Genomic DNA, 13,439 nt, shown 5'->3' with positions numbered 1-13,439 from the left:
GACACCTTCCAGGAGCAGAGACGCTTCCACAAGCTCTGTGCTGTCCACCACCTCTCCAGCATCCCCAGCACGATCCTCATCAGCATTTGCAATGGGAATGTCCTCCTGCAGGATATCTCCAGGCATCACCAGCTGGTCCATCCAGTGGTCACCTCCCCCTGGTTCAGTATCTTTGACCAAATACACACTCAAAGAAAAGCCCAGAAATTTGTCAATTGACACCAATTGTTTGGGCCTGGGGGTTCTTACGTTAAAGAAGAGCCATTTGTTCTGCCACAGGAACAGGCTGCCCAGGGCAGTGGTGGAGTCACCATCCCTGAAGGTGTTTAAAAGACGTGTAGATGAGGCTCTTAGGGACATGGTTTAGCGCCAGTTAGGTTATGGTTGGCCTCGATGACCCTGAGGGTCTGCTCCAACTGAAATGACTCTATGATTTTCAAGTGCTGGCTCAGGTTTTTTTTTCCCCCAGAACGATGTGCATTGCGCAAACCGCAGCTTGTTTTACTGCGCGCTTATTTACATCTGGCAGCTCCAGCACCAGCCTGTGCCCTGGTTACCCATCTAACCCCACACCCCAACAGCCCCAAACTTCCCCATGTCCAGAGCACAAACACATGCCAGGCTGAAAACCACAGTCCTGTGCGTTTATTAAAACCCCAATACTCGCCCCCCCCCCAATAATTTTTAAGGCCCCTTTCGAACACGATGTGACGAGCGCGGCGCTGCTCACACCAGCGTCCCCAGGTAGGCCCCGAGAACGCGAAACCACGCGGGGCTGCGCTGAGGACTGCAGTTTTGGGGTTAAAAGTTGTGAGTTTGGCTTACAGCCCGCCCGGCCACCCACCCCGCCCCTCAAGCCAGCGCGGCAACAGCCACACTGCCACCAAGCGCCGCAACCGCTGCAAAAAGCACAGCTCCCAGCACGACCCGCCGCAAAGCGAGGAAACAGCCCCCCGCCTCTTTCCGCTCAAGCGCACTCGCCTCCGTGGGCGGCTCCGCGGGCGGGGCGGGAAGGCGGGGCGCAAGCCAGCGCGACCAATAGGAGCCCTGCGCCGGTACGCGCGGCCAATGGGGAGCGGCGCTCCGCGGCCGGCGGGGTGAGCGGCGCCGCGCGTGGTGGCGGTGCCCGCACGCGCGTGTGAGGCGGCGGCCATGGCGGTGAGGAGGCGGCGCGGCCGGGCCGGGGGTCGGTGCCGCGGGGGCCCTGCGGCGGGTCCCGCCGGGCTCCGGGCCGAACCGAGCTGTGTTCCTCTCGCAGGGCTCTCCGGAGGCGGCGGAGGAGGAGGCGGCGCGGGGCCGTGCGACGCGGAGCGGGAAGAGGGCCGCCCCGGCCGGGGCCCTGCAGCCCGCGAAGCTGAGCCGGGCCGAGCTCTACAAACCGCCCACCAGCGAGGAGCTGAGCCAGCTGAAGGAGACGGAGGATCTCTTCCACTCCAGCCTGCTCCGCCTGCAGGTCAGCCGGGAGGGAGCGGGGGCTGGGGCTGGTGGGGGGCCGGGGAGCGGCGGGATCCCGGGCACGCAGCTCCCGGGAGGCGCCTGCGGAACAGACCCTGGGCCCGTGGCCGGGCCCTGAGCGCTCCGGAGCCGGTGGTCCCGGGCAGGGGCTGCTCCTCAGCAGGAACTGGCACAGGACCGTGGCAGAGTCATAGAGTCGTTTTGGTTGGAAGAGACCTGCAAGATCATCGAGTCCAACCAGGAACCCAACACTGGCACTAAACCATGTCCCTAAGAACCTCATCTATGCACCTTTTAAACCCCTCCAAGGATGGTGACTCCACTACTGCCCTGGGCAGCCTGTTCCAATTCCTGACAATCCTTTCTGTGAATAAGCTTTTCCTAATATCCAATATAAACTTCCCCTGGTGCAACTGAGGCCATTTTCTCTTGTCCTGTCACTTGTTACCGGGGAGTAACCCCCTCCACTCTTCAACCTCCTTTCAGGCAGTTGCAGACAGTGATCAGGTCTCCCCTCAGCCTCCTTTTCTCCGGGCTGAACAGCCCCAGTTCCCTCAGCAGCTCCTCATCAGACTTGTGCTCCAGACCCCTCACCAGCTTTGTTGCTCTTCTCTGAATTCGCTCTAGCACCTCAAGGTCTTTCTTATAGACAGAGGCCCAAAAATGAACACATTAGGCACGGAAGGCATGGCTTGTACGAGGCACCCAGCTTATTACTGTTATTTCCGCTGTAATTCTTATTACCATCTGTGCCTCTCTTACACTACTAGGATTGAACCCCTCCAGCACATAACTGCAGTATGGTGGGAGTGTGGTCATTGCATCCCTTGCTGTGTTGGTTTATTGCTTACTTGGGTGAGAAAGTAATATCAACAGGTGCACCTGGCTCCTGTCTTTGACCAGCTTCTGGATGGGACAGGAGAGTTTATTCATGTCCTGGGAAAGCAAACTGTCTGTGTTGGGAAGAGGTCTGGCTGTTGACTAGATGACTCATCATGGTTGCAATATTGGTGATTTTTTGAGGAGTGCCTTTGATCTCCTGAAGATCTGCTGGGTTTGGTGGCAGAATCTCTATGGTCTGCAACGTCATTTTCTGGGGCTGATACTTTGTCATACTAAAAATGTTTCTGAGAGCAAAGACTACGTGAATCACTCCACTTTTTTATGACTGAGTATCAGGCAGAAGCTGGTGGGATGGAGCTGATTTCTATCCAGCACTTCACAGAGATGGCAGGAGCTGTGTTATCTTTCTGCCCATGGATTGACTGGACTCCCAGCTCTGGGCATGGGTTGTGGAGATGCTTAGATATGTTCTCCAACTCACCAGCTGCCCTCTTCACCAGGCTCATGGTGGGTGCTGGAGAACAAGATACAGAGCAGGAGCAATTCCAGTGTGGCAGCTGCCTTTTAGGGTCTCCTTTTCCCTTACAGGTTGAAGAGCTTCTGAAGGAAGTGACACTGAAGGAGACGAAGAAGAAGAAGATTGATGCCTTCCTCCATGAAATTAACAGCTTGCTGAGCGCCATCCCAGAGACCCCAGAAATGGAAGTATGTCCCAGAGGGATGGAGGAGGCAGCAAGACCCTGTATGGAACAGGTTTTGCTCTTGTTGTAGGGGCAGAGGTCCCGGTGCAGTGTCTCCTTTAGGGACTGAAAAAATATTAACTTACTTCATGTTGGAGGCAAGAGGGGAATGCCCCATCTTTAAGCCTTGGATGCCTGTGCCTGCAGTTGTGTGGTGAAAGGGGTCTTGGTCCTTGCACCTGTTGGTGATATTTGGTGTGTTTCACATGTTCTGTCTGTCCCCAGCTCACCGACCAGGCCTGGCTCCCCAAGGGCGTGAAGGTCCCGTTCCTGCAGGTGCCGTTCAGTGTGAAGGGGAGGTTCTGCTTCCTGCCCCCGGCTGACCTGAAAGTGGTGGGCAGTTACCTGCTGGGCACCTGCATTAAGCCAGAGATCAACGTGGATGTGGCAGTGACCATGCCGCGGGTGAGTCTGGCTTCCAAGTGGCTTGGGGCCTGGCTGAGCTCTGTCCCCTTCTGTCCCCTGCCCTGTACTCTCCAATCCTGAGTGAGGTTGCGGTATCCGGATGTGCAGTGTGGTGACTCCATGAGGAGCTGGGGAGTGCTGTCTCACCACTTAATCAAAGTTTTCAGCTGCTTTGATTTTAGTTCCTCTTGAGCATCTTCTTTCCCTCTGTCTGTGCTGAAGCTCTTCCACATTGTCAGGGAGATAGATACTGTACAGCTTGTTACCCCATTGCACTTCTGCTCCAGCTCTCAAGTCGGTGTTGCAGCGGGGGTGATATTGAACAGAATCACAGAATGGTTGGGATTGGAAGGGACGTCTGGAGATCATCTAGTCCAACGCACCTGCTAAAGCAGGTTCACCAGAGCAGATCACACAGGAATGTGTCCAGGAGAGTTTTGAATGTCCACAGAGAAGGAGACTCCACAGCCTCTCTGGGCAGCCTGTTCCAGTGCTCTGGCACTCTCAAAGTAAAGAAGTTTCTCCTCATATTCAGTTGGAACCTCCTATGCTTCAGTCTGTGCCCATTGCCCCTCATCCTATTGTTGAGCACCAGTGACAAGAGTCTGGTCCCATCCTCTTGACACCCACCCTTGAGATATTTATAAACATTGATGAGATCCCTTCTCAGCCTTCTTCAGGCTGAACAGATCCAGTTCTCTCAGCCTCTCCTCATAAGAAAGTTGCTTCAGACCCCTCATCATCTTTGTAGCCTGCCGCTGGACTCCCTCCAGTAATTCAGTAATCCCTTCTCAAACTGGGGAGCCCAGAACTGCACACTGATACTCCAGATGCAGCCTCACCAGGGCAGAGTAGAGGGGGAGGACAACCTCCCTCGAACTGCTGTCCACATTTCTCTTAATGCACCCCAGGTACCTTTTGCCTTCTTGGCCACAAGGGCACATTGTTGACTTGTTTGCAGGCTTTTACCTCTCTAGAGCTCCCTCTCTTTGCTGCCCAGACTTCAAGTGTGGTTTGAGATGAAGTGATGTCCTGTTTAGCTGCATGGCTCTGCTCTGTCTCCTGTGATCCTGGAGCCTGGTGAACCAGCAGCAAAGTAGAGCTCCTGACCGACTTGGAGCTCCTTGGGGCTTCAGCTGCATGTCTGAGATAGGGCTGCCTGTGGGGCTTAGGGGAGTGATGGGTCCTTTACTGGGCTCTGCAGGCATGTGAAATGAGTTTACCCTGTCCCTCTCTTCCCAGGAAATCTTCCAGGACAAAGACAACCTGAACCAGCGCTACCACCGGAAGAGAGCTCTCTACCTGGCCCACATTGCCCAACACTTCTCCAAGGAGAAGCTCTTTGGCAGCGTGAAGTTTGCCTACATGAACAGCAACCATCTCAAGCCCATCCTGCTCCTGAGGCCTCAAGGTAGCACTTGAGCCTTGCTCTGGTGGAGACTGTGAGTGGGTGTTGGCGTTAGGTGGAGGATGGTGATGGTGGTCTCATACCATCTCCCTTTGGAGATGGGTCAGTCTGGGGCTGTTGTCACAACTGGTGATAAATTTTGGGGTTTTGATGCTCCCAGTTCTGCTTTCCCTCCACACAGAGCCTAGTTCTCAAAGTCTCTTTCCCTCCTGATCCTCCTCTGTAATTTGGCTGGACTCCCCAGCCTTGGCCCACCCTGTAGGTACTTCAGAGAGTAAAGCAGACCCTACAAAAACATGCCTGTGTCTAGTACTGTCCTCTCTGCTTTCCCCATCCCTGCTCCTTGCCGTCTCTGGCCTTTCCCAGGCAGCTGTGCGCAACTTGGCTCTTCTTGGAGGTGACATGGAATGCACGGGCTGCCGGGTGCTGCTGGTTTCCGCAGACCCCAGGTGATAGTGGGTTTGGGTCTGGGACAGGCAGTGGCAAGGCCAGGGCGGACAGGAAGGTGCTGGTGTACCAGGCTGGCCAGCGGGTATGAAGATGGGATTTGGACATGAATTACATGACCTCAGGGTTATTGTCGGCTGCGGGATGTGGTCACTCTCTGCTCTGAGATGATTTCTACTGCTGCTGAGCTTTGTTGGGAAGGAGCTTTTTCCTCTTCTCAAGGTGGGGATGCTCCCTGTGTTTTCATGTTAGTCTCTGACATCTCTTTCTCCTGCATATCTGTTCCTTGGTGCTTACAGGCAAGGATGAGAAGATGGTCACTGTCCGACTCCATGCCTGTCCTGCCCCGGGTCTCTTCAAACCCAGCCGCTTCTACCCCAGCAAGAACAATGTCCGCACAGCCTGGTTCATGGAGCAGAGCACCCCCAAAGAAGGTAGGGCCTGGAGGAGCATGATGCTGCTCAGTTCAACCAAAGGCTGCACCCAGTTTGCTGCAGCTGTTTTGTGTGAACAGCAGGTTTGTGGTTGGGTCCAACATGCTGTCGTCTCCCTACACAGGAGCCACTGAGCCCCCGACCCCTCACTACAACAACTCCATCCTGTGCGACACAGTGCTGCTCTCTCACCTGCACTTCTTGTCTAGTGCAGCCACTGACTTCCCAGGCATGAAGGATGGCCTGGCCCTTCTCAAAGTTTGGCTGAACCAGCGGCAGCTCAGCAAGGTATGTCCTGTGCCAGAGGACAGGGCAGGCTCTACTCGCCTGGCTGACCTTTCTTAGGCCTTCTCTCCCTTCTAGGGGTGGAAAGGTGGTGTTTTGGTCCTGGTGGGTGGGCTGGTGGGCTTGTGACTTTGATTTGATCTATGTTAGGTGTCAAGGGATTCCACTCTGCACTGTGGGTTGCAATGAGTCTGTGTGTACTGGACGGTTGTGCTTCTTTGAGATCCTTGGAATGATGTAGTGTGTGTTTGTGTTTTTGGGAGGGGAATTCATTCCATTTCCCAAAGAACTTTGAGGTGTTACCTTGCTGCAAGGGGATCAATATCTCTGCTTGTCATATAGGGCTTTGCCTCCATGTCTTCCTGGTCGGGTTGGGGGTTCGGTGGCTGAAGCAACCATGTAGGATGGGCTCTGGGGCTTGTGGTGCCTCACTGAACTCTTGTTGACTCAGCCCTTTGTTTTCACAGGGCTTGGGGTGCTTCAGTGGCTTCTTGGTCTCCATGCTGGTTGGCTACCTGCTGATGAAACGCAAGATTGTCAAGATGATGAGTGGGTACCAGGTGCTGAGAAGCACCCTGCAGTTCCTGGGTGAGTTTCCAGGTGTCAGCAGTCTCTGTATGAAGCCTGAAAATGGCAGAGAGAAGGAGGAATTGTGGCTTTTCTCCCTCTGACGCTGAGTGGGGTGGGGTGGACAGAAAGGGATGAGGCAGCAGAGCAGGGCTGGATGGAGCAGCTTGCAGAGAGGTGGATATTGTTGGAGGTCAGCATCATGCTGTAGCACTGTTTATGTTGTGAGACCACAGTGGTATTGGTGCGTAGCTGTACCACCCTCACCAGAGATGGACATGTGGATGGTGGTGTGACTTGTTCCTTCCTGTCTGTCCACAGCCACCACTGACCTGAGTGTGACGGGGATCAGCTTGGTGAAGGATGCAGATGTCTCCCTGGTGAGCAACGCTCCTGGAGGGCTTGTGCCTGTGTCTGGCTATGCTGCCAGTGCTCCCCAGGCAGGGATGTGCTTGTTACAGGGATATCAGACGGCAAGGAGGTGGTGTTATCCTAATGTTTGTGCTGCCATGTGACACTAAGGACTATTATTTGCTCTTCCAGCCTGTCCTGGATGATTTCCACCAGGCATTTGAAGTGGTCTTTGTGGATCCCTCTGGGCTGGTGAACCTCTGTGCTGATATGACTGCCAGCAAATACCACCAGGTACTGAGCAGATTGTGGTGGCTTCTTGAGATGCCATCTTAGGAGCAAGCTGAGGCAGGCAAAGGGTGGTTAGACCTCTTGGAGGAGGACGTTGGACATGGTGGAGGAATTCAGTGTTGCTTTCTAACCTTTTGACATCCATCTCCAGCTCTGAAGGTTTGAAGTTAATTTTAAGACTTGGATGTAGTGCTGCTGCCTTACCTGTCTCGCTTGAATGATGGAGAAAAGTTGTTTTCCTGGCCACTTTTGGGTGAAGCCACGCAGCTGTTCAGCAGAAATAACTATTTTGGAGCAGAAAAAGACCCGTCTTGATGGCAGGGATATCCGGGAGGGACTGTCTGGCCAGCAGTGACAGCTGTTGGTGACTTGGCTTCATGCTGAGGACAGAGGCTGTCTGGGATCAGGGTCTGCTGGTGACCATGGAGCTGGGCTGTCTGTAGTTGATGGGGGAGCATTGGTGACCACTGCTGGAGGGATTTGCTTTCCTTTTCCCCTCTCATTTATGCTCTTGCTCTGTATTGACTTTTTATTCAGGTCCAGTTTGAAGCCAAGCGCTCCATGGAAATTTTGGATGATCGGATGGTGGATGGCTTTCAGGCGCTGCTCATGACCATGAAGCCCATGCTCAGAACCTTTGACCATGTCTTTCAGTGAGTCTTGCTGTGCTGGCGGGGTGATGCTGAGGAGCCTGTTCAGAGACGAGTGAGCTGCTTCTGGCTTTGGACTGGAGCGGATTCAGTTCTACCTGGTGGGAGGTGGCCCTGCCAGCTCTGAGACAGACACTGGTGCTTCTTGCATTTGGCCATTCTGCTTTTACTGTCGAGATAGCCTCCCAGGAGGAGGGGGGAAATTCTTTGGTCTTTGAGAATGATGAATGTCCCAAGAACCAGCATCTCCTGTGGTGCATCCTGAGATGCCAAAGTGCAGTATTTCTTCTTGTAGCCCCCATCCTGGGTCAGGACCCTCTGTTCCCCACTTTATCCATCCTCTAGCATCTCTCTCAGAAAGGATTTGGCGGCAGAGGTGGGTGACCAGCTTCTCTCCCTGGTGACCAGCTTCTCTCTCCTCCCGTAGCCTGAAGCATGTCTCCAAGCTGCAGGGTGCCTGCAAGAAGATGCAGCTGCTGAATGAGCTGATGGATCGGGGTGGGAACTACGTGGCCGCAGCCCTTCCCTTTGTTGTCTCGCTGCTGGCGCGTGGGCTGGCTGGGAGAGCACTGCTCGTAGCTCATTCCTTGCCCCAGATCCCTGAGGTAATGTGGCTTGGCAATGGCACTGTATCTTTTGCAGCATGTGGGGTCTTATGTGTCCCCTGTGTTGCTGCTGGGCATGGGGAGGACATCTCTGCTGGCTGAGGGAGGAAACAGGCCTGACCCGTTTGTGGGGAATACAGGATTTGAGGCTCTGCATGCTGGGGTGTGGGGTGCAGCTGGGAGGCTTGGTCTGAGAATTTGTGACCCAGCAAGGGCTTTTCCTGTCTGTGCTTGTCCAGGAACCAAGAGCATGTAGCTGGAGGTTTGTCTAGCAGCCTGATATCCCAGCAGCCTCATTTCTCTTTTTGCTTTGTGTTCCCCATTTTCCCACAGTGGCCGATTGACGCTGAGCCCCCAAAACACAAGGATGTCGGGCCCCTGACGTTTGGGCTTCTGTTTGTCCCTGAGTTTTCTGCCAGCATGCTGGAGAAGGGACCGCAGGCCGATCTCCCTGAGGTGAGGGTTGCGCTGCTTGTGCTGAGTGGTGTGTAGCAGAGCTGCTGTTGTGCTGTGGTTGTGGATGGCTGTGGGGCTGGCTGGTGGTTGTGGAAATGGTTTGGCCAGTCCCAGTGGTGACCTGTGTCACTGGCCTGGCTTGGCCAATGTCCCCTTGCAGGCCCAGGACTTCCGGACCTTCTGGGGGGAGAAGTCAGAGCTGCGACGGTTCCAGGATGGCAGCATCTGCGAAGCGGTGGTGTGGGAGGCTGACACTGTTTGCCAAAAACGCCTCATTCCTGAGCAGATCGTCAAACACCTGCTGAAACTGTAAGTTGTACCGAGCAGCAGCTGAGGCTGCAGCTGTGTGTGGTCATTGCTGCTCTCCTGGGTTGCGCCACGTCCCTGGAAAACCCATTGTCAGCCTTGTGCTTTGGGGGACGTTGTGGGTTGTTTTGGCTTTGTGAAATCTGTCAGTCATTTCAGTTCAGTTGTGGTCCTGATGCTGCGAGGTGCTTCTCAAAAGAAGGTGGGGAGGACAAGCACATGGTGCTGTAGCTTCTGCTGATGGCAGTGCCAAGGGCAAGGAGGCAGCATTGTTCTGCCCTTACGTACAGGTGGGATGTTGGGACAGTCATTGTTGGGTGAGCTGGAATAAAAGCCATCTGGACTTTGCAGGATGCTTTGTGAAATCCTCTGGGACCCTGTAGTGGTTCACAAGGTTGGGTCTCCCTATGGCATTGGAAAGCCTCCCTGTAGCAGTTTAGACCTTCTGCCAAAAACAAGACCTTGTTGCACAGAGCAAAGGGGTTGCCTGCACCTCCTTATCCCAACTCGAGGAGGGGTCTTGTGAGGAAAGGCTGCATGTTGGCAGTTTCAGCTTTGAATCTTGTGAAGCTGAACAAGTTGTTGTGCCGCTTTGGGTGGATAACTTGGGCATCAGAGGAACACACAGGTTGGTCTCCTCACCATGACCTTCCTGTGTGGAGGGATTCCCTGGTCTTGGACAGACCCTTGTCTGTGGGTGCAGCATGCGGTGTCAGGATAGATAAGTTGATGTGTCACAGCTCTGATCCTCTGTTGTCTTCTTCCATGTAGCCACATGGACATTCCCGAATCCTCCATCTGCTACACTGGGGCCCTGCTGGAGTCTGTGATCAGGCCTGGGCGAGAGGTACAGTTGTTCCCCCAGTGGGGCTGTGGGTTTTTCAGGGAAGAGAGGTATGGGAAGGGCTAAGGGAAGGTCATTTAGGCTTTGTAGCCCTGAGGCAGCTAGGTGGTTCCCAAGAGCAGGAAGCAAGGGTAAGGAAAATGCCTGCCTGTGGGCTCTTGGATGGGTAGCATGGTGTTCTCCTTGGATCTTCGGGGCCTTTTGTGCCAACCAAGGCATAGGTGCTAAGGTCCTCTTGCTCTGGTAGCCCACCCGTTTTCTCCAGCAAGCATCCCATTGGCCTTCTCTTTCTGCTTCTGTCCACTATGTCCACACTGTCTGAGGATATATCGCTGTCCCGCTGTGCTCCTCTGGCTGCACCTTTCAGGTGCTGCATCCTTCAGGTCTTGGGCCAGACACTCTTGTGCCTTCATTCTGTAGGCCCACCTGAGAAACCCAGAAGGATCTTTCCTGTCATGCTGCAAAGTGCAAGATCATGCCCACTGAGCCCTCCCTAGTGTTGCAGCTGAATGCGTATCTGAAACAAAGAAAAAGATGCATCTTGAAGGCTGGGAAATGTCCCCCTCCCTACTTCTGCTCTCCAGCTTGTAAAATTAAAGCCTGGAAATGAGACGTGGGCACTTTGGCACTACTTTACTGGTCTTTTGTGAAAGCAGCTCTTTAGCTGGTTGTTGGATGGAGAAGGAAATTGTTTCCTTTCTCCTTTTTAAGAGCAAAGGGGACCAAATCTGACTGAAAGTCTCCTGTGCCAGGACCAGCTGTGGTCTGGACAGAGCCACATGTCAGGTTTAGAATTAGATGGTGGTTTGTACAGCTTGCTGTGTGGTGAGGTAGCAAAATCTGTGTGTGCTATGTCCCTGCAAGCTAACCTGGGGTGAGCAGGGTAGATGAATCCCACGCTGAGAGGGGATGCGCTTTCCCAGAGCCGGAGGGGCATTTAGGAGTCTGATTGTTGCCAATCCTTGACGAATGAAGGAGAAACTCACTCTTGTGTGCAAGGCAGTGGATAGGAGTGTCTGTGTCTGCTCCTCCAGGCAGCTGGGGAGTCTGCCATGGTTGAGAGACACAGGGGATAAGGGAAGGTGAATGGTACAGCCAGCTCCAGAGACAGGCAGAATGGGAGTTTGTCATTTGTGGCACACCCTGCAGAGGGTGCTGCTGCTCTGCCATAAAGCACAGGCTGACTGGCTGCGTGCGGCTTTTCTCAGCTGTGTCTGAGCTGAGTGGTTTGGTGTTAGTGATGTCTCCTCCTCATTCAGGCTCCTCTGCTGCACTTTGGGAGAAGCAAGCAGCAAGAGCAGCAGCAATTTTTCTTTTGGAGCTTCTCACTCACCCTCCCCAGGGCTCCTGTGATGCGCTGGATATGTAGTCTTTGCTTTTGCCATGCTTCACAGCTCTACTTTGGTTGAGGATGTAGTTGGAGCAGTTTTCTGTTAACTGCTGCCTGCGTTGGCATTGAGAGGCACTAGCAGAGCTCTCACCTGGCCAGTGTGTGGTCTCTTTAGCCCCAAATCACTCTTCCTAGGGAGAATGCTGGCAGTACAGCTTTTCGCACTGCCTAAGTGTCTTGCACAGGAAATAATTTCACTTGCTGCTTGAAACACAGCCTCTGGGATGGAGGCCTGTGGCTGCTGGGGAGCCATAGTCTTGCCCTTGGCTTCCTTCTCTCTCTCTTACCTCCCCATTTTGCTGAGTGCTCTTGCCAGAAGCTGCTTCCTGGGGTGTCAGTCCTGGCTCCTTGGAGCTTGGCTGTGATGCCAGCCTGGGAGGGAGGCAAGGTGGGCATCTATGCAGGAGTGGGAGAGATGAATGGAGAGGCTCCCTGTGTGTCTGCAGGTGTCGGGGACAGGTGAGGAGGCCATGGTCAGTGTTGTCTGCTCCTACGATGACCTGAGCCGCAAGCTGTGGAACCTGAAGGGGCTGCCGCTGACAGTGACTGCTGTGCAGGGCGTCCACCCAGCCTTCCGGTACACAGACGTGAGTGTCTGCGGGCACAGCCCGTGCATGGGGGTCTGCATGGAGCTGGGGGGAGGCCCTGGGCTGAGGGGGAACAGAGGATGAGTCACTCTCTGCTTTTGTGGCTCCTGAGAGCCCCTTGGGTAGTACAGTGTCTCTTCTTTGCTGTCTGATCCCGGGTGCTGGCTGTGAACAAGTTGCCAAGCCCTCTGTGCCGGGCGGCTTTGCTGGAGTGGGAGTTTTGGGATGAGGGGGTTTATGGTGCTGTGGGGTTTCTGCTCCCTGGCCTCAGTCCCTGGGTTGCTGTTCTCTCCCAGGTCTTCCCTCCAATTCCCATGAAGCCAATTTATTCCTTCCATACCCAAATCAAGACCAAGCACTTGCTGCTTCCCTCAGAGGAGAAGCCCTGCCCGGCCTACATAGCCCCTTTGACGGGTAAGTGGGGAGCAGTGTGAGTGGGAGATGATGTGGGGGGGGAAGCAGAGGCAGGTGGCGATGCTGGCTCCAATACTGCAATGTTGGTGTGCTGCAGGCAGGAGCAGAGCCCTGGCTTTTCCTGTTTTCCTGCTGCAACCTCTAATCCCAGCTGTCCCCATTCTACACCTCATTCCTGTGTGGGGCTCACTGGCCTCTTGCTGTCCCTTTGTCCCCAGTCATCTGCCACATGGAAGGCAGTGGCCAGTGGCCGCAGGACAAAGAAGCCATAAAGCGCATCAAGGCAGCTTTCCACCTCCAGCTGGCTGAGCTCCTCCAGCAGCAGCACCAGCTGGTTTGCAGACCTGCTGTCACCCACACCGACGTGTACAAGGTAGGGGCACAGCAGGAACCTTCTTCTGACCTCACTTGTTACTGAAGAGGTAGGTGGTGTCTGTGGGCATGGTCCCACTGGGCAGAACCAAGATTTGGTTGGAGGGCATAGAAAAGAGCATAATGAGACTGTGCTGATGCCAGGATGCTGCTGTTGCGTCCCTGAGGTGCAGCGTAGCACACCAGCCTGCTTATGTTACCACCAAGCCTGACTTCACCTTCTGCTCCTGTCTCAGGATGGCTACGTTTTCCGTCTCCAAGTAGCCTACCACCGGGAGCCCCTGATCTTGAAGGAAGTGGTCACCCCAGAAGGGATGCTGAAGTACCAGGACACAGAGGAGTCTCGGCAGCTGGAGCTGGAGACATTGCATCTGCCCTATCTAACCAGCTCCCTGCATGGGTAGGTGAGGTGGGCGGTCCCAGAGAGACCAGGGCACAGGATGTGGCTGGAAACCAATTTGGAGATGTCCTTGAAGTTGCAGGATGATAGTGGGAAGAGGAGCTCATTGTGGGAAGTGGCCCTTCTGCTCACCTCCTGAGAGGCTCTGCGGGAGGATGGAGGGGATGAATGAGGGTGAGGATGGCACTG

General features: G+C 54.5%; 1 protein-coding gene across 1 annotated transcript in view; it reads left to right on the top strand.

The window, feature by feature from the left end:
- Positions 1-1,119: 1,119 nt before the first annotated feature.
- The window catches only part of NOL6 (nucleolar protein 6), a 29,048-nt gene continuing 16,728 nt past the window's right edge, over positions 1,120-13,439 (top strand). Inside the window, exons 1-19 of the mRNA XM_065656354.1 lie at positions 1,120-1,158; positions 1,259-1,453; positions 2,887-3,003; positions 3,264-3,443; positions 4,686-4,854; positions 5,598-5,732; positions 5,857-6,020; positions 6,485-6,605; positions 6,906-6,964; positions 7,128-7,229; positions 7,764-7,879; positions 8,304-8,481; positions 8,815-8,937; positions 9,098-9,246; positions 10,015-10,090; positions 11,924-12,064; positions 12,361-12,478; positions 12,697-12,851; positions 13,087-13,250. Coding sequence (XP_065512426.1) covers positions 1,153-1,158; positions 1,259-1,453; positions 2,887-3,003; positions 3,264-3,443; positions 4,686-4,854; positions 5,598-5,732; positions 5,857-6,020; positions 6,485-6,605; positions 6,906-6,964; positions 7,128-7,229; positions 7,764-7,879; positions 8,304-8,481; positions 8,815-8,937; positions 9,098-9,246; positions 10,015-10,090; positions 11,924-12,064; positions 12,361-12,478; positions 12,697-12,851; positions 13,087-13,250 — 2,468 coding nt within the window. The 5' untranslated portion in view covers positions 1,120-1,152. The remainder of the gene's footprint in view (positions 1,159-1,258; positions 1,454-2,886; positions 3,004-3,263; positions 3,444-4,685; positions 4,855-5,597; positions 5,733-5,856; positions 6,021-6,484; positions 6,606-6,905; positions 6,965-7,127; positions 7,230-7,763; positions 7,880-8,303; positions 8,482-8,814; positions 8,938-9,097; positions 9,247-10,014; positions 10,091-11,923; positions 12,065-12,360; positions 12,479-12,696; positions 12,852-13,086; positions 13,251-13,439) is intronic.

Source organism: Caloenas nicobarica, chromosome Z (assembly GCF_036013445.1).
Source record: "Caloenas nicobarica isolate bCalNic1 chromosome Z, bCalNic1.hap1, whole genome shotgun sequence".
Lineage (NCBI taxonomy): Eukaryota > Metazoa > Chordata > Aves > Columbiformes > Columbidae > Caloenas > Caloenas nicobarica.
Note: the sequence above shows the minus strand (reverse complement) of the source record. Positions and strands in the feature narration are given on the sequence as shown.